The 26,390-nt window shown below is 36.2% G+C and overlaps 1 protein-coding gene across 3 annotated transcripts in view; it reads left to right on the forward strand.

Annotated features, from left to right (window-relative positions):
* LOC105085698 (ATP-binding cassette sub-family A member 6) overlaps positions 1-26,390 on the forward strand; it is a 63,441-nt gene that overhangs the window by 14,541 nt on the left and 22,510 nt on the right. For all 3 annotated transcript variants that reach the window (XM_064495614.1, XM_031468954.2, XM_031468953.2), the window contains exons 3-19: positions 456-660; positions 1,654-1,815; positions 3,020-3,123; positions 3,509-3,735; positions 6,645-6,786; positions 7,544-7,729; positions 10,273-10,420; positions 11,755-11,923; positions 14,455-14,513; positions 17,353-17,463; positions 17,870-18,045; positions 18,311-18,430; positions 19,958-20,096; positions 20,634-20,724; positions 21,565-21,704; positions 25,060-25,176; positions 26,194-26,377. In XM_064495614.1, coding sequence (XP_064351684.1) covers positions 456-660; positions 1,654-1,815; positions 3,020-3,123; positions 3,509-3,735; positions 6,645-6,786; positions 7,544-7,729; positions 10,273-10,420; positions 11,755-11,923; positions 14,455-14,513; positions 17,353-17,463; positions 17,870-18,045; positions 18,311-18,430; positions 19,958-20,096; positions 20,634-20,724; positions 21,565-21,704; positions 25,060-25,176; positions 26,194-26,377 — 2,480 coding nt within the window. The remainder of the gene's footprint in view (positions 1-455; positions 661-1,653; positions 1,816-3,019; positions 3,124-3,508; positions 3,736-6,644; positions 6,787-7,543; positions 7,730-10,272; positions 10,421-11,754; positions 11,924-14,454; positions 14,514-17,352; positions 17,464-17,869; positions 18,046-18,310; positions 18,431-19,957; positions 20,097-20,633; positions 20,725-21,564; positions 21,705-25,059; positions 25,177-26,193; positions 26,378-26,390) is intronic.

Here is a 26,390-nt window from a genome sequence, read left to right on the forward strand (position 1 = left end):
TTGTGCCAAGCAGGAATGTATTACTAATATTGGTGAATCACTAGACTGTCTCTACCACTCAGTGCCTTCTCATTTTCTTAGACTTCCAATACAAAGATATAACCACTGACAAAAATGTTGCTTTTTGCCACCATGAGCTCTATCTGGGATACTCCATGTCTTATAGACCCTGGAGTCAGATGCCCATGCATACAGAGATTGTCAGACTGTTAGTTTCTTTTACGGCTTCTGCAGTAGTTCATGATTTAGTACAAAAGGTTAGTTCTAATATTAGAGAATGACATATGTGACAACTATCTCAGTGTGTATCTTTCATTGGCTTCCTTTGCTTTGAAGAGTGGAGAGCACAGAGAAGCCAACCATATGGCAAAACTGGAATTTGTCTTCAATAGTTCTTTGATGTTGACTGAGCTCTTTAAGGGAATACAACCTAACTTTGTTCTCTTTTTCTATAGGAATGGGGGTTCCCAATACTTGTAGGACTTTATATGGGCACATTTTTATTTTTCAAAGAAAATGTGCATTTTCCTGAAATACCTTCCCAGGATCTGGGAAGGGTAGATAAATTTAATAGCTCTTCTATGAACCTTCTATATACACCGATCTCTAATATAACCCAGCAGATTATGAATAAAACGGCATTTGCTCCCTTTTTGAAAGGTAGGTGTGCTAATGGCAAAAAAGTATTAGTGATTGTATTTTATATATTTTTGATAAAATGTTTAATTTGAAGTTATAGCTATCCATTGTGCTGATTATCTAGGCATTAACATAGCATACAAATTTAGTTAGCTTTTTCTTTCTCTCATGACAATTAGCCTTTTAAGCCCTTTTAGCTTGATGGGGTTCCAACTTAGGGAAGCCTACATATCTATTGAAGTTTAACTAAAACAATATATTGTCTAGGAATATGCCACTGGTGGCTGTGGGCATTTTTAACAGGGAAATATAATGATTAAGATTTACAACACAGGAAAACCATATAAATAAAAGAAAGTAGGTCATGGTTATAAAAACAATAATTTCAGAGCTATGAAAAGTAAGGATAGATAATCTAAGGTTTTCTGTCTGCATATCATATAATTTATAAACATTTTTAAAAGTCTTCATTCTAAATGAGGCCTTTAACTGATAAAACCAAAATATGTATTTCCCTCATGCACAGGATGGGTGCAGTCTAACTATCTACTCTTTAATCCTTGATTTCTAACAGGTAAAATTGTGGCTGTTAAAAATAGTCACTTTGTGATCTTGGTTCCTGCATAAGATAAATTCCACATGAAGTGCCTTTGCTTTCATAAATCTAAAATCTGGAGTCCTCTGACTGCAAAATAACTACTACAATTACCTCTATTTTTATACCCTAATTCTCTTAACAGATTTATCATGGCATATTTTTTTTATACCTAAAACTTGCCTTAATACTTGTTGTTATTAAAATAAAACACTCAATTCTCATGAATGTCTCCTGATTTTGAATCTGAAACAAATAAAGTTACTTTTTTTCCCTTTTGGGATAAGTTTAGTTTAAAGGGAAAACAATTTTAGTTTAATTCCAATGGAAAATATGTGATGACAAAGTTGGATGTTATATTCTGTTTTGGTGAAATGCTAACAGTCCTCTGTGTCTGTTTTTTACCTTGCAATTCTCAGGAAGAAGAATCACTGGGGTACCAAATCAAAAATATATGGATAAAATGCTTCTAGACGATTTCCCATATGCAGTGGGAGTCATCTTTAATGACACTTTCTCTTATAAGTTAGAATTTTATCAGGGATATGGCCTTACAATTTTGAAGGAAGATCTTTACCCAGGTGACTTTCCATATGAAATATCATTATGGCATTTTTCATGTTCTTAACATAAGGAGTAGGTTGGGATGGGCAACAGAGATACTTTTGATGGCATGAGAAAATAAACATTTTATTGCTGAACTTATTCCAAGGTCAATCATATCTTCCCACTAAAGGATGCTCTTAAACAACCATTGTGCCATCCAACAGATATACAGTGAATTCACAAGTGCATTTTCAAAGGATGCAGGGTTGATGAAGACAGATAGGTCCCAGCCTCAAGTGAGATTCCAGTTTAGCAGGAAAGGCAAGCAGTGAACAAATAGTTAATGACCAATGCAAGGAAAAGTGCTTGGGGTCTTAGACGAGGGGTTTCTAATGAACTGTGGGATTAGAGAAGTCCTGCCTGGAGAAGTGGTGTTTGAATGAACACTGGAAGGGATAGCATGTGTGAGGTACAGAGGGCATTGCATTTCAGATAGCAGAAGGGCCAGGGTGGGGGACCCTGAGGTGAAGAGGGGCATCTGTTAGTAGATATGGAAGAAGAGCTGTACGGTATAGCAGAACAGGGCATACAGAGAGGAACATGCTGGAAGAATGAGGTTGAAGTTACTCAAGGGCTAGATCCTGCGATGTCTTGAAAACCCAAGGCAATGGAGAGCCATCAAGGTACTTTAATCATGGCAGAGACATGGTTAGATTTCTAAGCCTAAGGGAGCACTCTAGATATAGCCCAGAGAATGGATTGCAGAGGAGTCAGGCAGTGAAAAGTACTAGTGAGCTGATGGTGGCTTAAACCAGAGGGGAGATGCTTTTAATTATGATGGCAAGGGAAGACCTTTGTGATGAGTTAATTTGTGAAAAGAGATCAGGATGGAGGGAAGGAGTAAGCCATAGATCCATCTGGAGGAAGAGCATTTGAACACAAAGAAAGTGCTAGTACTCTAGTGTGTTTGGTGTTTTGAGGCACAGCAAGGAGTCCAGTGTAGTACAAGCAGAGTGTTTGCTTTCATCTTCTTTTATTTTCTAAGACTTTCTATGCATGCCATGTTTTCCACAAATAAAATTGTTGTATTAAGAACTTTCATTTGCCTCTTTTTTTCTGTGTGGTTGAAGTTCTTCCTGGTGGAGCATCCTCTAGATATTTTTCTCTTGGATTCTTGTGTCTTATTTTCCAGTTGCCTTCATCCCATAATATTGGTTATGCTTTTCTTTGTGCTTATAGCTCAGTGTGGGGATATAGCTAATGAATTTTCATGTTCACTGGCCAAATACTGGGCTACCGGATTCCTGACTTTGCAAACTGCGATTAATGCTGCTATTATACAAGTAAGAAAAGTTCTAATAATTAATGTGAACTAATTCCAGAGGCATCAAGATTTTGATAAAAGATAGTGTCTACTCAGGTTTTATTATGTTTACATAATGAAGTAGGCATCCAAATGCTGAAATTGAAATTTAGGCAAAGGAGCACATTACTTTTTAAAAAAAAACTTAAAAATTTTAAGTAATTATAGAATGTCAGAAAGTTACAAAAACAATGTACAGGGAGGTCCATGTGCCCTTCATCTAGTTTCTCGTAAAAGTAACATCTTGCACAACAACAGAACAGGATTAAAACCGGGAAATGAACTTTGGTATGATCTTCAGAGCTTATTCAGATTTCACCAGTTTCTATAATTTAATGATTTTGTTTGTTTAAACCTTTCTTTAGATCACAACAGATCACTATGTGATGGAGGAGTTGATGTCAGTTACTGCTATAAATATGAAGACATTACCCTTTATTTTTAAAGAGAACCTTCACAATGAGATGTTTATTTTCTATTGCTTGGTTTACTTCTCCCCATTTATATATTTTTTATCACTCAATGTTACAAAAGAGAGAAAAAAGTATAAGGATTCGATGAAAATGATGGGTCTACAAGATTCAGCATTCTGGTGAGTGACTGATTCAAGTAGTGCAAACGAATAAACAGAGAAATTCAGAAGCAGTAAAAAAGTGTTTCTGTTTCAGAACATCATGATTTAAACTTGCTGTGATGACTGCTTTGTTGTTATTCTGACTTTTTGATTCAGTCTTTGTTAAACTTTGCTATGCAAAATAGCGACTATAATTTGCTGCACATTTTTTCTGCACCATAAGTGTGTTAAGCTAATGCTGTGATAGAGGTACCATTAAAATCACAGAGAATAAGAGTGACCTAATGTCAAATGGATGCTGTGTGCTAGAGTGGGGACTCCACTCCAGGTCCCTTGATTGCAGCTCTCCTGCTTGGTCTGCCCATAGTTATCACTTGATTTCTCCATACTTCCTCATATTGAAAAAGTATGATCCTGTATTAGCTAGCTTACGTTCAGCGATTAGATCGCCAGGGATATATTTTTTGGAGCAACTAAATACCATATGTTGGAGTTCACATAGCCTATATAATGTGACCAGCTTGTGCAATACATAGGCTGGCATATAGGAAAGACTTAATAAGAGCATTTTATATTGATATATTTATATCATATCTTGCCCCATTCCACAAATGATTTAAATTTAAAGTGATTTTGAAATAAACATATATTTAAATATTTACTATGTATGTATATATGTATCTGTGTATATTTGTATTATAATAAAAACAAATAATTGAGGAGTAGAAACAAAGATTTAGCAAACTAACAAATGGGTAAGATTAACAGATAAATATGCAAGTCATATAAGCTCTAAGTTTCCAAGAGGCAGAGAATTCTTGTACTGTCTAGGAAAAGAAAAGAAAAATAGTCTGTTTGTTTTACCTGGAAAGAAAACTAGCATTTTTCTAATGTTGAATCCTGGAAGATATTTCTCCATATACTCTCCATGTCAAGACAATTCTCTTTATGGATGTGGTACTATCTGGAATGGATGAGGAACTATTTATTAAACAATCCTTTGCAAGACACATGTTCCCCGAAATAAAATTATGGTCTAGGAAATTTAAAATTTTCTATAAAGTATATTTTATTAACAGAGAGAGTTTTAATTCTAATATACCTGAATTGTGAAATAGAAAAAGAGGAACTGAGTCTTGAGATTAAGAAAAAAAAAAAACAGTGGAACCTTGGGAATTACAAAGAAATGGATAAAGTTTGTCAGGAGGGAAGAGAGGAACTACGTAAAAACGACCAAGGCTTGTTCTGTGGAACAGTATCCCTGCAGTCAGTCACTTCAGACCATGTAGGCACAAGCCAACTCTAGATTAAAATCAGAAAGGCACTGGACATTTAGATGTGTGTTCATTCTCAGGATAAATGCTTCTTAGTATGCATTAACCTGAAATTTAGCAAAATGAATATATGTCATTAAAACGAAGAAGGAAAAAAATTCTGAAATGTTCTTGTAAGAGCAGAGTGTCTGCTGGAAATAAGTTTTATGGCACCTCCCCCCTTTTTTTTCCCTAATGCAATAAATGTGAAATGTAATCAGTATTTATTCAAGTGTGATGTCTGAATTGCTTTCTTTTTATCATGAAGGTTCTCATGGTTTTATCTTCCCCATCACACCCCCAACTCCCTGCAGTGAGTTCCTTTTTCTAAGTAATAGTTTAATTTCCTTCATTTGTAGTTCCACTATCCTATGGTTTTTCAGTTCTGACGTATGGTAGTTCCCTTTTGTGCTCAGGAAGTGAATTCTGCAGAATGTGGTATTATTTTCCAAAAACGCAGATGTTCTAACAATCTGAATAGTTGTAACTACATAAAAATTTAAAAAGTCAAATAAGCAATAATTAAACATGTTCTATGGAAACATATTGATGCAAGTTCCTAGTTTTAATACTTCTGCTGTTTTCTTCAGCTGTTGAATTCTAATTTGGCAATTTTATGCAGAGGAAACAGCTCTGGACTGAGCGAAAAGCTGCAGCTGCTGTGTTAGCTTTGTTGGTGGTGTACTTTGTTGACCCTGAGTAGGCCCATTACCTAGTAATAGGAACTGCAGTTTACTCACCTGTAAAATGAGAAGCTGGGCTAAAACACCCTCTACGCTTGTTAGATCTAAGATTGACTGGTATTTCTAATAACCACTTCATAAAAATGTGAACTCTAGCACATTTAAAGCAGAACAGTGTGAGCACTTACGGGTGTACCATAGTGCATACCAGTTTAAATAAAGAAATCATGACTAGGAATAGCAAGAATGGAATGGGCTCAGTGCAGTAATGGGATTTTAATTCTCTACTGCTAGGAAGAGTGGAGGTGCTTCTGGCTGAGATCCTCAAGAGTGGTCAAATTATTACCTGCCCCCAGTCCACAGGTGTTTGATTGATCAGCAGCTGTTAAGTTTCTTCTAATTCTGTAATTAGAACACTTTGGTAATATGTAATATATAGTTAAGCTGAACATGCAAAATGCTTATCCCCTTTAATTTGGCAATTTCACCCTAGAGAAATTTTCTTATACTCTCCCCCCAAAAACGTAAGTACAAGAATATTCTTAGCAACGTTGCATTAGAAATAAAAAATGGAAACCACCTAATTGTCCATGGGCAGGAGAACACTGTGTTTTATTCATACAATGAAATACTGTACAGCAGTGTATAATATTGTATATGTTGCTGATAAAGGCAATTTGCAGAAGAATATATACGAGAGTATACTGTTTATGCAGTGTTCATATTGTTTGTACGATGTATGAATACAGAGCTGATACCTAGCCATGGCACCAGCACAGCCATGCCAGTGTAATATTAGTAACATTTTAGTTGTTTATCTAGGTAGCAGGTACAAAGATAATCACTGAATTATACTTTAGATAGTGTTTTATGTTTTAAATATTCTATGATGAAAGTTAAAATAACTGAAATAATTTTTGTCTTTGTTTAGGCTCTCCTGGGGTTTACTGTATGCAGGCTTCATCTTCATTACTTCCATAGTCATTGCACTCACCATAACATCCACCCAAATTATAGTCATGACGGGCTTCATGGTTATATTTGCTCTGTTTTTCACATATGGCTTATCTTTGGTAAGTTCATGCATTTATTGCCATTTTCTCCGCTTTAGGTCTTAGTCATGTGTTGCAAAAAGTAATGTCTCAGCAGGCTGCTACAACAGCTTCTTTCGTGTGGTGTGTGTGTTTGCTTGAGAAAGTCTTTATGAGAAAATGATGTAATTTAAATAAAATTGGACTTCTTTTTGCATAAAGGTCTGAATTAATGAAATAATGCATCAAAAAGAAACAAACTATTTTAACGCTAAAAATATCCAAGGCTTTTCTAGATGATTCATATGGATGTTTTTAAGGGCTGGACTCATCTTTTTTCCCCAAAGGTTCCTGGTCACATGGTAGCTTTTCACATCTCTTTTCCCTCTAACATCGCACTTTGCTCTGACTTCCCATGTCACCCACCACTTCGTTCTCTGACCAAGACCCTCTGATTTCTCCCACTTTGCAGGGCGTTTTCTGCTCTTTGGTAATACATTAATTTAGTTTCTGTCAATCCTTCCAAGTCTGCATTTCTATCGTTCCTCAGCTCTCCCTGCAGTTTTTCCCCCACTCTTTCCTCAATAACGAAAGCCCACCATATGAGTAGGGTAAATAAGGATTCTCTTTACAACGAGGTTGAGAGAAGACTGAGCGTAATCATACCTTAATATTGTTCATCATTGTCTCCCTTATAAATATTTATGTTATGGTATCAAGATCCTTATTTTATCACACTACCAGTGACTCTCAGAGAACTCAATCTGTGTAACAGCTAGATGTCATCTCTCTCTTTCAGATAGCTTTGGCATTCCTGATGAGTGTGTTGTTAAAGAAAACTGTCCTCACCAGTTTGGTCGTGTTTCTCCTCACTCTCTTCTGGGGAGGTGTGGGAATCACTGCATTTTATGAAGAACTTCCTTCACCTTGGGAGTGGATTTTCAGTATTTGTAGCCCCTTTGCCTTCACTGCTGGAATTAAGCAGGTAATATCATAGTTTTTATTTAATTACATTTTACAATGTTGTGTCAAATTCCAGTGTAGAGCACAATTTTTCAGTTGTACATGAATATACATATATTCATTGTCACATTTTTTTCGCTGTGAGCTACCACAAAGTCTTGTATATATTTCCTTGTGCTCTACAGTATAATCTTGTTTATCTATTCTGCATATACCTGTCACTATCTACAAATTTTGAAATCCCAGTCTGTCCCTTCCCACCCCCTGCCCCCTTGGCAACCACAAGTTTGTATTCTGTCCATGAGTCTGTTTCTGTTTTGTATTTGTGTTCTTTTTTTTGGATTCCACATATGAGTGATCTCATATGGTATTTTTCTCTCTCTTTCTGGCTTACTTCACTTAGAATGACATTCTCTAGGAACATCCATGTTGCTGCAAATGGCAGCTTAATGGCTTTTTAGATTTTCTGTTTTATAAATTGCCTATCCAAGTCCGGATTCCCCACTTTTAAAATGAGTTTTCTATCTTTTCCTTATGACTTTGTACTCACACATGCTGGATATGAGGCATTTTTCAGTTATTTGCTGCTGGCATTTTTACTCTTGGTGCCCTAATGGTGCTTTCAATGACCAGAGGTTCTTACTGATAAAGTCCATTTTGTCAAGCTTTTATGTAGAGTGCTTTGTATTTTTAAGAAAGCATCATATACCCCAAGATTATAAAGATAGTCTCCTGTGTTTTATTCTGAAAGCTGGATCAATTCAGCTTTTATATTTAGATATAAAATCCATTTCAAAATAACTTTTGTGTACCTATAGGTAGAGGCAGTATTAATTTCTCTACATATTCAGTTGCTTCAGTTCCATTTATTGAAAACCATCCTTTCCCCAAATGAATTCCAGTATTTCCTATGTCACAACTGAACCAATCATGTACTGACGCGTCTGTCTATCCTGGCACTGTTGCCACATTGGTTTTGTTTTGCCTTATAATATGTCTTGATATCTGGCACAAACAATTTTACCACTTTTTCTTTTGTAAGAGAGTCTTTTCTATTCTAGGTTCTTTGAAATAATGTAAATTTTAGAATTAACTTAAGTTATATACATACACAGTACATGAGCTCAAAGCTGTTGAGATTTTTGGTGCAGTTGAATTTGTCAGTCAGTTTGTGGGAAAACTGATACCTTTTTTTGGTCAGAACATAATTTATTTTCACATACATTTTCCTTTAATAACTGTTTTAGTTTTCTGTATAGTATCCTGCACATTTTTGTTTGATTTATCCCAGAGTTTTTGATACTTTTGATGCCATTAAAAGTAGCATTTATGTTTAAATTCTTATTTCTAAACGTTGCTAATGTAGAGAGGTGCAGCTGATTTCTGTACATTGGTGTTGAATCCAGTATTCTTGCTATATTTTTTGGTTAAATCTAGTCTTTTTCTGAGCTTTTTTGTGGGATTTCCTTATGTATAATGTTGTTGTTTAAAATTAATGATGATTTATTTTTTCCTTTTGTAGTCCTTATGTCATTTATTTATTTTGCTTGCCTTACTGCACAGATCAGGACCTTTGGGACAATGTTGAATAGAAATGCAGGCTAAAAAAGTTCAACATTTCCCAATTAAGCATGATTTGTGGTGTTGATCTGCCTACACTGAATTCACCAGATTAAGGAAGACCTCTTATCTTCTTAGTTTGTAGAGACTTTCTTTGTTATAAGTGTGCACTGCATTTTATCAAATGCTTTTTCTACATCTATTAGATTAATTACATTATTTCTGCTTCAGTCTGCTTTGAGTTGAATTACATTGATTGATCTTCGTATATCGACCCAGCTTTCAATTCCTAGAATAAACTCAATGTTGTCATGAATTGTTAACATTTTAACATAAATTGAAAAATTGTGGAGTGTCTAGGGTGAGGAACTGGACTTGGGAGCTGGGCTTCCGGTATTCTGATTACAGCTTTGTGACTCCTATGTGATTTTGACTTCATCTAGTTAAGCTACTCAACTTCTCTGTGCCTCTGTTTCATCATGTGTAAATACAGATTGAAAACAGTAAGTCCTACTTCATAGGGTTATGATGAAGATTAAGCGAAATCATACAAAAAACACTTAGAACAGTGCCTAGAACATGGTAGCTCTTATTACGTGGCAAAATTATAAACAGAAATCTTTATTTACAGTGAAAACTAGGAAGAGATAAGTTCTCTTATCATTATCCTAATAAGAAACTTCGAAGAATCCTTCATATTCTTTCCAAAATTTGTATTCCTTTGTTGCATGTAGTAGATATTTTGCAGTATTGCAATGGCATTATGAAAGAACCAAAGGAATTATAATCTAAATTCCTGTTATTAAAACATTGTATTTTTAAAAAATCAGTATTTTCTTCTAACATTCCTTTGATTGCTGTAAAATAGAAATAGTTTCACTAATAGCTTCATAATGAAGGCTTCTTGGAAAAGCTACTTAATAAAATGATCATTTTTGCTGCTACATTGAATTATTTTTATTTATTTAATTTAAATATTTATTACTATTTTTGTCTGAATCTTAGATTATCCGCCTGGATTATAATATGTATGGTATGATTTTTCCTGATGCTTCAGGAGACTCGTATATAATGATAGCAACTTTTTCCATATTGGCTTTTGATGCTTTTTTCTACTTGGTGTTGGCGTTATACTTGGACAAAATCTTACCCTGTAAGTAGTAATGAGTTTTCCTCTCACCTCCACAAATACTGATCACATTGAAGATTTTTTTTCCTTAAGGTTATATAAATATATTTTAAGAAATGAAGAATGAAATATTTCCCATCACAGGTTGAATGAGTTCTTTATCTCTGCTTAGTAGTTTTAATGGCCTGAAGGAGTTATTACATAAAAATAATTGTTCTCCTGAATGTAATATAGTGAAACACATTATAAACATACAATAATGTATGTAATATAGTATTAAATAATGTTACTCTTTTCAAGGATCCCTGAAAGTGTTTTCAAAGGGTGATATTTAGGATTTGTATCAGAACAAGAGGAAATAAATTAGTTCTTAAGATGGTTTTGGTTAGTGTAGAGCCATTGTGCAGTGGAAGTGCTTCCTGATAAGTATTTTTACGAGAATGGGGGTAGATTGTAAACTAAACACAGCTAGATAGGACCTAGGTGGGAAATAACCAGTGTTTTCCTCACTGCCCCTGTTTATGGGAGGACCATTTGAGATGTCTGTCATTTAAGGAGATAGCAAATGAAAATTGGAGAGGATGATTTCAGCATTAAACTGTTCATATAGTGCTCATATTTACAGAGTATATTGCCCAGTTAGATTTTATGTATCTTGAAAACAACCAAAAATTTCAAAAAGGCTAGATTTCCTGCACACATATTAGAATCAGAATGCCTTTTTTTCTTGTACAGTCTCATTTATCTTATTTTTTATGTTCCTTCTATTTGACTGTATTTGTTTGTCTTGTATGTTCCCATATATTTATTTGTATGTATTTCTGTCTTTTTATCACTTCTGGTTAATATCCAAAGACCTTTAATAACAAATATGATTTCATTTCTTAAAATCTGGAGAATGACCATATATTCATCCTAAACAAATTAATTTCTTCATGTAGTTTTTATTCAGGTACCATATAGATTTCAGTATGATGTTCAATCATATTGCTGTGGTCATGTAATTTCTTAAGTTCACAAACATTTTTATGTGCCATATTAAGTCTTCCCCCTCCAATATTTGATTTAATTCATTATTTCAAATACCTTTTAGAACAATTTTACTCCAACCTTTGATTTATACTTCATCAAATTTTCTATTATATTGTTTAACTTTAGTAATAATATGTTATTTCTTTTTCATTTTCCTTGTTTTCTTCACTCTCAAATTTTCTTCTCAATAATAGGAAGGTAGAAAGCAAATATATTTTTTTATGATGCTTGGAAGTCCAAGATATTCTGCACTGTTCTGAACAAGGCTTCTTTGCTTATTGTTTTTTGTTACTGAACAAGTATCGTATTGCCTCTTGGTTAATTAGATGGAAATGAGCGCCGTTACTCTCCATTATTTTTCCTGAGCTCATCATCTTGTTTCCAACACCAAAGGACTAGTAACAAAATCATCGAGAAAGAAATAGATCCTGAGCACCCTTCTGACGATTATTTTGAACCAGTTCCTCCAGAATTCCAAGGGAGAGAAGCCATCAGGTAACCGCATGTGTACTAATACACGGGTGCGAGGTGAATGGATTACTAACCAAGAATAGAGTGAACCTGAAGCAGAATATTGAAAAAGAAGTTTGTTTTTGTGAGCATCACTTTGAAGTCTTTCACTATCATCAGCATCAGCGTCTCCTACTGATACTTGAAAATTCCCTTTGCTCAGCTCCATAAAATGTTACTGCATCACCCTCTGTCTTGTCTCCCGCTTGTTTCTGTCTCTTGTCCCCCACCTCTCTTTTATTACTGCTCTTTTCTTTCTCTGAATCCCTTCCTCCATGGTTTTGTCTGGCTTATATGGTATAATAGAAGAAGCAGGAAGTTTGGAATCAGAATTTCTTAGCAGTTAATACCATCCTTTCCTCTCATCTGTTGTTTTATCTTGAACAAGTGAAGAAGTTTCTCTGAGTCTCAGTGTCCTCTGTGAAACAAGAGTAACATCTACTTTGTAGGGCTGTTTGTAACAGACTTACATGAGGAGCTTTAAAAATCTCTCTGCTCTCACACCCTACCTCCAGTGATTCTAATTCAAGGACTGTGGGCTTGAACCCCAGTACCTGTGGATTTTAAAGAGCTCTGTAGATTTTCCTAATGTGTACTCAAGTTGAAGAATTAGAGAGTTTTAAACATTAAGCATTTATGCAGCAGATATTCACATAGTGCTTACTATGTACTGGACACTCATTTAATTCTCACAAAAAGCTTACAAGGCAGATACTTCTATTTTCCCATTTTACAGATGAGAAAAGTGAAGTCCTGAGATGTTGTCTCTTGTCCAGTGTCACATACTCGTAAAAGAGGAACTGATATTGGAATCCAGTCTGGTTTCAGGATCTATACTCTTACTGAGAAGCTGTCAGGAGGCAAAGGAAGGTGAATAAAATGAAACTGTAGCTATGAAGTGCTATGAAGTAAAATATTTCTCTGTAAGACGAAGAGCATAGGGTGAACTTATGTACCTAAGCAGCAGACTTCTAATTCTGCCCTATTGTCTGTTAAGCTACAGCCCCTCCCAACCCCAGCTCCATAGAAAGCTTCTACCCAAAAAAGCAAAGCCAAGTGACGAATAATCCCCCCAAATTCAGTGTCATCATTCCCTCTTTACCAGTTGAGAACACAAAATATAAAAATTGTATTACTATTCAAATTATAATAAGATTCAATCTCCTAAGAAAGTCATAAGGTTACTTATATAGTTCAAAAAATGCTTGTTCTTTGACTTCTGTGAAGGAGAGAAAAGTGAAATGTCCTCACCGACCTGCCCCGGTCCCCCTTACCCTGCAGCCCTGACAAAGCTATGTTGCATTGATTCTGGGCATCCCTTTCGCTTTGTCTGGATTCTTCACTAATGTGGAGGTCTGGGGCCACTGACAAGCCAGGAAAGGAAAGTCGTGATCATACATAGTCAAGACATCTATAATCTGTCTGAGCCTGGTTCCTGCTTTGTCCTGTATCTGCTTCCTTTGAAATTCCAGTGTGCATTCAGGTTTGGTAATCATTGATTTAGAGGTGTGTGTGTGTGTGTGTGTGTGTGAGAGAGAGAGAGATATTGGGATGAAGCAATAACAGCAAACCTTTAGATGGTGAGCCTAAAGCTCAGGGCAGAGAATGAGGTCAATGTTGTGTTGGTGCTGAAACAATGAGAATCAATGAAATAATGCACTGACAGAGCCTAGAATGAGAAGACCCATAATGTGCATAGAGAAAGCCCCGTGGAACACCAGGGTCAGGGCTGGTGAATGAAGAGGACTCTACAAGGAGACAGAAAGAGCATTTTGAAAAACAGGAAGAAAAAAGCAACAAACTTGAACGTTACCTTGAAAATAGACACTTTCAACAAAGACAGAGTCCTCAGTAGTGACCCACAATCCAATAAGTAAGGATGGAGAAGTATTTGTTGCGTTTGGTAATTAGGAGGACACTAATGATTTCAGTATGAAGAGATTTGCTAGGATAGTGGTTTCAGAAGCCAGAGTGACTGAGGAAGAAGTGAGATGTGAGGAAGTTTTGATGGCAAATTTACACTTTTATTTTGAAAAAATTTTTAAGGTAAGGGGAAGAGAGAAATTTGATTGTATCTAAAGCAGAGTTAGAACTCAAACAGAAGGTCTCAGAGAGGAAACTATGGAAAATGCAGGTGACAGAGGTCTGGTTAATGAGCAAGACTAAAGGGGATGGGAGATGATGGTTAAAGAGTGCAGATGAATGAGCTCATCCTGTACAGAGCAAAGCAACAGATGTTCGAAGACTGGAGTAAGAAAGTGAGGGTAACAATACAGCATTCTACTTGTCTAAGCAAAACACTAGTAATTTAATTGTAACTTTCTAAAGAGACTCTTAGTTTTCTCCCTCAGGGGAAGTGATCGATCAGAAGAAAGTCTTGGTCTTTTTGAGTAGACTGTTATGCCAGCCCTTATTTCTCATGAAGTTGATCGCATCTGTCACTCTAAATAGGGTTGTTCATGATCTGTACTGTTTTTACTTTTCTGTTGGTTAACTAAGCACCTCTTTTATTTCAGAATCAGAAATGTTAAAAAAGAGTATAAAGGAAAGACTGGAAAAGTGGAAGTATTGAAAGGTAAGGAAAAATATTTCATAGTTTAATTGACTTCTCTGTAGCAAAAATGGGGGAAAATTCAATGTGAAAAATTAGAGAAAGCCAAACAGAAAAATATATAAACAATCTAGCCCCACCACCTGAAAACTGACGATGATTAAGAACTGGATATAAAATCCTTCCAATGTTTCATGGATCTATTAATCTACAAAAATGGAATTATACAATGAAAAATGCCATTTCACTTCATTTTAAAAGATGAATTTGGTATATAAACAATATTTTATTTGCACAATGAGGAAAGAACATCTATACTTAAAATTGATCATTTTTTTTATGCTAGCCAGGGAATTTACATAGTTTATAGGTACTGGTGAGGTTGTCTAAAAACAAGGTGAGTAACACCATTGACCACGAATTAAATTTCACAGGTCAATATCCTATGACAAATACGGTTCATAATTTTTAGTTAACCAACATATTTTATACTAAACATTTAAGCAAGCATCAAACTTAGTGGTTACATTTCATAAAAAACAGTTTGCTTTTATGAATAATGATTTTTAGGAGGAATGTGAATTATTTTTAGAAGAGACAAAAGCCTTAAAGTTGAAAAACGAAGAGCCATAGACCCTCCCAAAAATTGAGGGTTCTTGGTCCAATTTACTTATATTGTATTTATTTTCTAATAAATGTAGCAAACCTTAACTTAATCTTACTTATTATTCCTTTGAGATTATATCTTTGAGAATTTAATGTACTTATGTAAGCAAGTTTATTCTTAACAGATACCATCTAGATCTAGATTTAGTTTTAGCCAAAGATACGTGGAAATATTTTTAAATATATCATTTCAATTTCTAGAACACATTATGAACTACTTTTGCACTCATCCATGTCTGTGAACAGTTTCAACTTCTGCAAGGATTTCTTCTATTTTTAAAAGTAGTAGGACTTAAAAAAAATTAAAACATCAAGGATCAATATATTAAAAAAATATAGGAAACAACCAATTGGAGTTGTTCTTTGGGAAGCAGGGGTGGGACTTTTACCCTCTCATCCTTCTGCCCAGGAAACTGGTTCCTGTGGCAACTTGGAACACTTTAGGAAATATGCTTTTGAAGTCCTTTGTCTACAGCCTGTTTTTCGATGGCTAGATAACATTCCATTGTATGGGTACCATGATTTACTTAACTAACACACTAGTGTATGAAATTTAGTTTGTTTCCAACTTTTTCACTATCGTAAAAGATGCTATAATGAACATTCTTGCTCAATCTTTGTAAGGATCATTAATTATTTCCTAAATAAAAATTTCTAGAAGCAGAATTATTCAAATTGGGCATTTTTTTAAAAGATTCCTGTTTCATACATGAAATCATTCTCCTCCAAAGTTATGAAAATTCATCCTCCCAAGAGCAGTAGTTGACCACAACATCAGTAACAGTAATAATAGCAACACACATTTAAAGTTTATTGAGTACTTACTGAGTGTGTGCTGGGAACCATGCTAAGTGATGTGCATGGTAATTCCCTTTAATCTGATGAAATCCATAACATGCCTCCCATTTCGCACATGAGGAAACTGAGACTTATATTTCTTTTTTCAGTTAATATGTGTCAGTTCCAGGATAGCTAGCATTACTTTTCTCTTATCCTTGAAAACACCTTTTTTCCCATTTAAAAACAACAGGCATGAAATTTGTTAATGTCTTGTGTAGTTGTCCCAATACTGTTTATTAATTAACTCACCTTTTTGATGAATTTGAAAAGTTGTTTCATTAATCTTTATTTCTTGTCGTTAGTCCATTTTAAGTTTCTGTTCTATTGGTCAGTGTATCGTGGAACAGTAATATTTTAATTATTATGTTTGCTCTACTGGTGTTACTGTATTACTAATATTTTAATTATTATAGTTCTCTAGTATATTTCAATATCTTATAGCCAAGGCTGATTTCCTTACTGTTTAATTTTTCTTAATTATTTGAGTTTATTCTTCCAATGATCTTTAGAATCTTTCAGTCAAATTGTAAGCGAGGGTTTTAATGGTTTGGATTACAACAGAAAGAATTTTCTCTTTATTTATAATTATTATTACTAGCACATTTAATATCTGAGTAAACCGAACCTTATAGAGTTTAGTTTATTCAAGATCATCCAGATAGAAAATAGATTAACTGAAATTTCAGCCCAGCTATTAAGTAATTTCAATAATGTTTGAAAGTAAGTTGCTTAAGGGAACTATCTTTTCAATATAATGTATTATAAGATTCTTAAGAATTTCATCTTACTTTGTTTAACAACTTTCCATAACAAAGTTTGATTTTCACTTGGTGGTAAGGCAAAAAAGCAAAAAATAATACTTCAAAAGATTCTCAGCTAAATGATTTTTCTATGACATATAAATGCAAAAAGTTTATAACTCAAGAATAGAAAAATGGGCACAGGGAAAAATATAAATTTTTGACGACTATATTTTAGAAGGTAATTAATGCCATGAAAAGTACTTACGATTTAATATTTAAAAAGGCTGGCTAGAAAAAAAAGAGGATGATCAAAGTTTGTAAAGATACATTTACAAATTCATATATGCAAATACATATGCACTAGATGCAAGTGTATTACAATGTTAATGTTTGGAATTATGATTGATTTTTATCTTCTTAAGTGATTGAATTTATATCTCAAATATTCTACAATAAGCATGTTATTTTAGCAAACAGGAAAATACTGAATTTTACATTTTGTAAACTATTGAGATGCTTGAGAACACACATTTAAATGTTCTTGTTCTGTTTTTAGAACCAGCCCTGTCTAATGCCTTCTTATTTACAATGTTTATATTTTATTCTGAAAACAGGCTTGTTCTTTGACATATATGAAGGTCAAATCACAGCAATTCTGGGTCGCAGTGGAGCTGGCAAATCTTCGTTGCTAAACATCCTTAATGGATTGTCTGTTCCAACAGAAGGTAAGCAAAAAGAAATCTCCCGAAGGCAAGATGTCTGATAATCGAATGAGGTCATGTGAATGCCCTTCTCATTTTAGGATTTAAATTTAACTGCTTAAGAGAAAATAATGTTTGTTTATCTAAAGTTGTTTATCAGAACTACATGATTTTGTATGTATTTTATATTTCCCAGATTTTCATGAAATTCATTATCTTTATTCCATTGCTGTGTGATACTCCAGGGAAAATATACACTATTCTGAGCATGTACTTACGTTACGAATAATTAGTAGTTGCTAATAAATTATAAGGTCATCATTTTAGGTATTTCTGAATATATGCCAATATTTGCCTGAATAAGATCTCCAAACACTAATAAAATATATTATCTCACCAATGTTCAATTATTTTTAACTTCTATTCTTAGGGTCAGTGACCATCTATAATAAAAATCCCTCTGAAATGCAAGACTTGGAGGAAATCCAAATGATAACTGGTGTTTGTCCTCAACGCAATGTTCAATTTGACACACTCACTGTGAAGGAAAACCTCAGGCTGTTTGCTAAAATAAAAGGGATTCAGCCGCAGGAAGTGGAACAAGAGGTAGATGGTCATGCTCAAATTGATCAAAACTGCCACCCATTTGCCAAGTTAAATCATGACCACAGAATTCCTGCCAGTGATTTACTGCCCTGTTATGAATAAAATTTAGACAATGTGGCCCTTTAAAAAAAATATATGTATGTGTGTGTGTTTATATATATGTGTGTGTGTGTGTGTGTGTGTGTGTATGTGTGTGTGTATATATATAACTTTAATGGATGGTTAATCATCTTGGATTTTAAGCTTTGTATATTTTCTTGTCTAGGTTCAAAGAATTTTATTGGAATTGGACATACAGAACATTCAGGATAGTCTTGCTGTACAATTAAGTGAAGGTCAGAAAAGAAAGCTGACCCTTGGGATTGCCATTTTAGGAGATCCTCAAGTAAGTGTGGAGGAATGCAGACTGAGTATCAGGAACAAGTCATGCTCTTTTGTGTGTGTGTGTGGTAAAGACATTTTATTGTATACACAGATGATGAAACTACATTTTACTTTATTTATTTACTTGGAGTATAATTGACCCACAACACAATGTTAGTTCCAGGTGTGCAACATAGTGATTCAGTATTTCTGTACATTACAAATGATCACCACAATGCGTCTAGTTACCATCTGTTACCATACAAACTTCTTAAAATATTATTGACTATATTCTCTATGCTGTATGTTGCATCCTCATGACTCATTTATTTTGTAACTGGAGGTTTATACCTCTTAATCTCCCTCACCTATTTCACTCATCCACCCTCCTCCCTTCTGCCAACCACTTGTTTGTTCTCTGTATCAATGAGTATGTTTCTGTTTTGTTTTATTTGTTCTGTTTGTTTTATTGCTTAGATTCCACATATAAAAGAGATCATACAGTATTTGTCTTTCTCTGGCTTATTTCACTTAGCATAATACCCTCTAGGTCCACCATGTTTTCGCAAATGGCAAGATTTAATTCTTTTTATGGCCAAGTAATATTCCATTGTATATGTATCTCACATCTTCTTTATACATTCCTATATTGATGGACACTTAGGTTGCTTCCATATCTTGGCTGTTATAAATAATACTGCAATGAACATAGGGGTGCATATATCTTTTTGAATTAGTGTTCTTGGTTTTTTGGGGGGGGAAATGTCCAGAAGTGGAATTGCTAGATCATATGGTAGTTCTATTTTTAAATTTTTAGGGAAACTCCGTGCTGTTTTCCATAGTAGCTGTACCAATTTACATTCCCACCGACAGTGCACGAGTGTTTGCTTTTTTCCACATCCTCACCAATGCTTGTTATTTGTTGCCCTTTGGATAACAGCCATTCTGACAGATATGAGATGATATATCATTGTGGTTTTGATGTGCATTTCCCTGATGATTGGTGATGTTGAGTATCTTTTCATGTGTCTGTTGGCCATCAGTATGTCTTTGGAGGAATGTCTTTTCAAGTCCCCTGAACATTTTATAACTTTTTTTTTTTGGATGTTGAGTTGTGTAAGTTCTTTGTATATTTTGGATACTAACCCCTAATCAGTCATATCATTTGACAATATCTTCTCCCATTCAGTAGTCAAACTTTTTGTTTCATTGATAATTTCCTTCCCTCTGCAAAAGCTTTGTAGTTTGATGTAGTCCCATTTGTTTATTTTTGCTTTTGTTTCCCTTGCCTGAGGAGACATATCCAAAAAATATTGCTAAGATTAATATCAAAGAAGTCAGGCTCTCCTTTTACCACTGGTAGTAGTGGAGTTTTCATTGTAGTGGATCAAGAGAGAACCTACTATGTTTAGCCATGAATATAAGTATATAGGACATAAGTTGTTGGATAGTCATTATTATTTTTTGATTTTTATTGTTTCTTATATTATATTGTGGAAATAATTAACGTGGAAGAGACACACACTTTATATATCTTCATCCTCTGTAGATTTTACTGTTAGATGAACCAACTGCAGGATTGGATCCCTTTTCAAGACATCGAGTATGGAGCTTCCTCAAAGAGCGCAAAGCAGACCGCGTGATCCTCTTGAGTACACATTTCATAGATGAAGCTGATGTTCTGGCTGGTAATTGTTGGTTTTCTCCAACATGATGGTAAAGACCTTGGGAAATATTTATTCCCAGGCCAAGATGCCTGCTTTCATCACCTTGGTGTGTCTATTCCATAGGAATCTGAGGGATGACAGGCATCTAATCCCACTGTAGAATCCCTCAGCAACTGTACATGTGCGAGACTGTGACTGCTAATGAGAAAAGTGGTATTTTTCAGATCAGCTTAATTTCAACATCCAGATCTTCTTTCATGTATATTTGATTGAAAATATCCATTCATTCTTTACCATAAAGAGTAGGAAATATGCCTGTATAATTTATGGTTTTTTTAAGAAGTGTTGAGGGCCACTGAAGAAGACTGGAATGCATAAGCTCATTTTAAATGCATCTATTTTAATGCATGTTTCCAATTTTTAAATGCACCTTAGATGTAGTTATGCCCACAGAACTCTTCTCCTTTGGAAATCAGAGCTGTGCTCCTCCACCCACACTTTCTAGAGTTGGGAGAAGTGGCTCCTATCCTTTTCTCTCTCTTACTTCTTGTTACTCAGATAGAAAAGTGATCATGTCCAGCGGGAGACTGAAGTGTGCAGGCTCCTCTGTCTTTTTGAAGAGAAGATGGGGTCTTGGATATCACTTAAGGTAAAGACTTTAAGGGAAGATTGGACATGTAGATGTATTTCTGATACTGGTATAGCAAAAAGGGAGACCATTCTGAGAGAGAATTGGCCTCATGCTCCATCGCTGCTGAACTGGATTAATCAGTGTTTCCCAAAAGCTTTTTTTCCCCACATTCCTGCCTCCTGTATCTTCACTGACCAACGGTAGGCAGAATCCCAAAGGGGAAGCCTAGGCTGACTGGTCACAGCAGGGCTTCTTCCGGACCACTTTCCAGGTTGCCGCCCTGTGCAGCCTCAACCTCCACCTTCTCCCCACCCTCAGTTCTCCTCAGCTGATCCGTAGAATCCTGCAGTGTGTTCTCATTCTTTCCTAGGGCACAAGGTCCAATGCTTTCAGAAGCTAGTATCAACCAAGTAAATCTGGTGGCAGAGAGAGGACTGTGTCTAACAAGAAAGTATGTCCAGGCTAAAAAAATTAAAAAGCAAAACAAAACCTGATGGCCAAACAAAACATACATGAAGGGCAAAGTTCCCTATTAGACACTAATTTTCTGTTATCTACACAATTATTTTCCCTAAGAAATCTCTTCTGCCTAATGTTCTTACCTCCTTCTGTTTATCTTCGTGCTTAATATGTAGTTTTAATTACATTACGTATCTGTAGTTTTGAGTTTATACACCTTTTCCGTTTAGATCATAAGATTTTTCAAACCGATGGCATTGTTATTGTTATTTACTCATTTTGTTTGTTCCCTAAAGCCAAGTAAGGTAGTACTCAAAAGCTAGAAATCCAATAAAAGCTCTTTTTTTCTGGTAGCAGTAGAGAAAATACAAATGAATTGTCTTTTCTTTTACATATTAGTTTGTGCAGAAATGAAACATGTGATCCAGAAAAAATAACATCCTTCATTAAGCATCACATCCCCGATGCTAAACTGAAGGCAGAAAGCAAAGAAAAGCTTGTGTATGCTTTGCCTGTGGAAAGGACAAATAACTTTCCAGGTAACAAATATGAACACAATGGAGTGAAATTTGGGAACAGTGTTCACATCATTATTAGTTTTCATTGTTTAATGGATTTGGATCTTGTTTTGGGTTGGGTTTCTTAAGAAGCTGAACTTGAGATGAAGGATTTAGTGGAACTGATTTGTTTGGTAATTGATACTTAGAAGCACCATAAGGAATGGGGACAAGAGAGAGGGAAGGGGAGGAAGCCAGGGAAGTTTGCATTTTCAGGCAGGTTATTGCAATAAGCCACTGAGATATGAAGCCACTGAGAGAAATAAATGAATGAGGGGCTCAGAGGTATGTCACCAGAGGGGTGAGAAAGCCGGGGTATTTAATTACTCCTTATTCGTCACTGGTTAAGAGGGGCTTCCAGGAGTATTAGTTTTCTGACCCTTCTGGCTTGTGCCCACCATGAACTTAGCATGCTGCACAGCCCAGGGGGTAAAAATGCCTCCAGGCAGGTGTTCTTAATGAGCAGATTTGCTGTGTTTAGGTGAGTGCAGAAGAGGTGGGGGTGGAGCATCAAGGCCGCTGCTATAGGTTCCCTTTTGTATTTTAATTTAATTGTGTATGTAATTATTTTGCAGAGAAAAACATAGTTTATTTATTCTACCCAAGTATTTACCATGGGTTCCCAGTCTGCTGGGTAGCACCACCCAACTAGGATCTCTTTGATTAAGTAATTCTAATAATCACTAGCTCTTGGCACAGTACTTACCCATCAGTCAGGCCCTGTTCTGATAGCTTCACATATGTCAACTCCTTTAGCCCTCACAGCAGTTCGGTGAGGATGGTGCTCTAATTCTCCTTGTCTTAAAAGTGAGGAAATGTGCCCCAGTCTTTTCTGATTTAAACAGCTTTCTTTTTGCTTAAACATTTACTTTCATTAAAGGTTTAACTTTCTGCAGGCCTGATCAAACAGGCTCATGTGGATGATTCACTCTCATTAGACAAGTACTCAGGAATTCAGATTTAGTCTCAACCTGCAAATAGGGTGGCTTTCTGTCTTCCTTAGAGTAGCATGGAAGATGGTGTCCTCAGGTCCTCGGGCTGTACTATGTTCTTCTGTTCTTGGACTAACGTCCAATGAGGTGCAACTAGCTTACCTTCTTTTTTGGTTGGGGAAGAGGAATAGTAAGTTATATGCTGAAATCACCACTAGAATATGTCACTTAGCCAGAGTCCCTGGTGTTGATTTGTGAGCCATGGCAGCCTCAGATGCAGACCCCAGGCCTCTGCCAGTCCATGGCATACTTACGTCCTTGCTAGAACATCCCAGAGCCTCTGCATGTGATGTGCAGGCCGTGGGGAAACACAGTGCCTCTCCAACCTCAGGCCTCGTCTAGTTCCTCTCAGTAATGTTGCTGGCCTATCTGGCAACCATTTGTAGAAAGTGGTAGGTGAGAGTCTTCTCAAAGAAGCTTGCATCCTCGTCCAAGTACCCACCATGAAAGAGGTACATAATGAATGTTTATCGGGAACCTGTTGTATAAAAGGCACTGCTTAACGTGCTAGGGATTAAATAAGACATATATGTCCCTACCCTCAAGAAGCCTACATTCCATTGGGTGGGGAGAAGCGGACATACACAATAACCCAAATGATATTACAACTGTATAATAAAATAATAAACATATGGGCTTGACTGGTGTTAGGCTGGGGTTTATATGGAGTAGTCACTGAAAACTACAAGAGGAAAATGTTTGAAGCATTCCAAGCAGAGAGGGAAACAGGATGTCTGGACTGTAGTGAGGGAGAGGGCAGAGTGGCAAGTGGGGATGGGCAAGGTTGTGGGGATAGAGACTTGCACGTATGGAGCTTTGGAAGCTGTGGTGTGGTCTTTGAACTTTATTTTAAATGCATTGAGAAACCACTGAAAGTCATCACTGGGGCTTGATGTGATGTGACGTATATTTTCATTCTCTGGGTATAAAAGATCACACCAGATATAGAGGACATGAATGGACACTAGGAGACCAGCCATGGACCATTACAGAGGTGTAGGTAGAAGGTGATGGTGATTGGGTTACTATGGTACCAGCTGAAAGATGGTTGAAAATGGGTAGATTTGAAACATACTTGGAGATAAAGCCAAAGAATCTGGCTAATGGCCAGTCTGTGGCGCACAAGGAAAGTGGAAAATCAAGGACGACCTGCAGCATTTTGACTTGAATTACTAGGTGGAAGGTGGTGTCATTTATTGTGAAATGATGGGAGGGACAATTGGGTAGAATGGCGAAGGAGGAATTAATGCTCTGTTTTGGAAATGTTTACTCTGAGATCCTTTTAGACTTCCAAGTGGAGACGTCAAATGGCCAAGTATATAGTTGGTTATAGGACACTGGAAATCAGAGAACGAAGTGAGAATTGAATTTGGGAATCATTGGCATATAGATGGATTTAATGAAAAGGGATTGGATTACAGTGTATGGAAAGAGAAGTGATCTAGGACTGAATCCTCAGGAGAGAGTAGAGTCAGAGTGTAGTGGAAATCAGAAGCCCCCTGTGAAGCTGAAGGAAAAGCAAGAGAATGTGTTCTCAAGGGAGAAAATGTTTCTAGAAGGAGGGAAGAGTCAACAGCTTTGAATAAAAGCACCCCCCCACCATACCTGGCCATTACATTTAAAAACCTGGACTCACTGATGACGTTGAAAAGAGTAGCTTCTGTGGAGGGATAAGGGTAGCATTAGGATTTGAGTAGGGTAAGTGTGCATCGGATGTGATTAATGAAAGACAGCACAGTAGACAAATCTTTGAAGCCATCTGTGCGTAGGGGGGCATGTGGGGAGTAGGTTGTTTTGTTTTGTTTGCTGTTGCTTGTCTTTGTTCAGTGGGCAACCTCACAGCACTTTTGCGTTTGGGGTGACCCAGTTCAGGTAGGAGAAATTGATGATGCAGGAGAGAAAGAGGAGATTATTTGGGGAAGTCCTTGAGATGCCCAAAAGGAATGGAATTCAGGACACAAGTCAGAGAGGTCGTCTTTGGTGGGAGCAGCTACAAATCATACAGAAGGAAAATCAGGAGACATATATGCTAATTTATGATGTGGAGGTGAGAAGACGATGCTCCTTCTGATTGCTCATCTTTCATCAGAGACTTTGCAGGCAGTTCATGAGCAGGGAACAGAAGACAGCATGTAGGCAGTGTGAGGATGGAGGGAGAAGCCTGACACACTCATTTCAAGGAGGGAGAACATTCTACTAAAATCTTGCTTTTGCCTACTGTGGTATTCCAAAGACATACATCTTCTGAACAATAGTCGGCATCATCTTTTAAATAAATTTTAATCTACTCGGTTTGGTTATAGATGTGGTATTTCACATGTATCTATTCCCTTCTGTTGCCTTAGACCTGTTCAGTGATCTTGATAAGGGTTCTGGCCAGGGTGTGATGAGTTATGACATTTCCATGTCAACTCTGAATGAAGTCTTTATGAAACTTGAAGGAAAATCAACTACCGAACAAGGTAAATCTATTTGTATAATTCATAGAAGATCAATTTCCACATGATCATGTATCAGCTTAGTATTTATAATGTCTTATGCATGATTCACACTAAGGAACGTGACAAATTCCAGATCTGACTCTGCCATTTGGGAGGGACTGTCATTGTTTCCTCACATCATTACTAGGACTGAACACAGATCCCTTCTTGGAATATCCCAAATTTCTGTAGGGAAACTGTTTTCTTCCTATTTCAGCAGTTTTCTCCTGTCCCCAGATGCTCACTGCTTCTTGGATATTTTGAGGATGTGAAAGGCTCTCAGTCAGGGTCATGAGGTCTGACCAGATATTTCTGCTAAGGGTTAAAAAATGCCCTTAGCTTGTTCAAATACAAAATTCCACTTAAGGCTTAATGGGGAGAAGGATTAGCTAATCTCCCAAGATGTATTTTAATGAACAATAAGAATGAGTTGTCAACAATGGAGTGTCTGTTTGATCAATGTGTAGCTACTGCATTATCTTTTTCTAATAACCTTTCCAGCAAATGCTTTGGACACCATTTTACATGTTAGAAATTCAGACCTGAGAGCACTTAAGTGATTTGTCCCAAATCATGCTGCTTGTAAGTCATATATTTGGGAATCAGGTACAGATCTTCTGGTTCCAGAGCTGGCACTCTTTCACCGACAGGTCGGAATTATTGATAGCTTAATAGTGGGCATTTAGGCATCAATGACTGGCTCTTCCTTTGGAGAAGATTTCTTGAAATCCCTCAGAACATTGTTACATATGGAACCTTCCATGCCTCTTCAAAGACTGGGCATAATGAGATCACCCTTTCCTGAATTATTCTTTTGGTGTGAATTCAGTATATTTTACCACTGAGTTTATTGAATGTGGCCATCATAAACATAATTCTTATATTCTTTGCTTTGTAACCACAAACATTCTAAAGCAATTTTTAATATTACTAAGAAGAGGAAGCTATGATGCCCAGAGATGACATTCATATTGTGTGTGTGTGTGTGTGTGTGTGCAGATTTTGAACAGGCAGAGATGATAAGGGACACAGGAAGCCGACATGAAATGGAGCCAGCGTGCTTTTCTCTCCCTGAAACGCAGAAGGCTGTGAGTGGCATGCGTCTCTGGAGGATGCAGTTCTGTGCAATTGCACGACTCCGTTTCTTAAAGTTAAAACATGGAAAGAAAGCACTTTTGACCCTGTGAGTATCAGAG

The sequence above is a fragment of the Camelus dromedarius genome, chromosome 16 (assembly GCF_036321535.1).
Source record: "Camelus dromedarius isolate mCamDro1 chromosome 16, mCamDro1.pat, whole genome shotgun sequence".
Classification (NCBI taxonomy): domain Eukaryota; kingdom Metazoa; phylum Chordata; class Mammalia; order Artiodactyla; family Camelidae; genus Camelus; species Camelus dromedarius.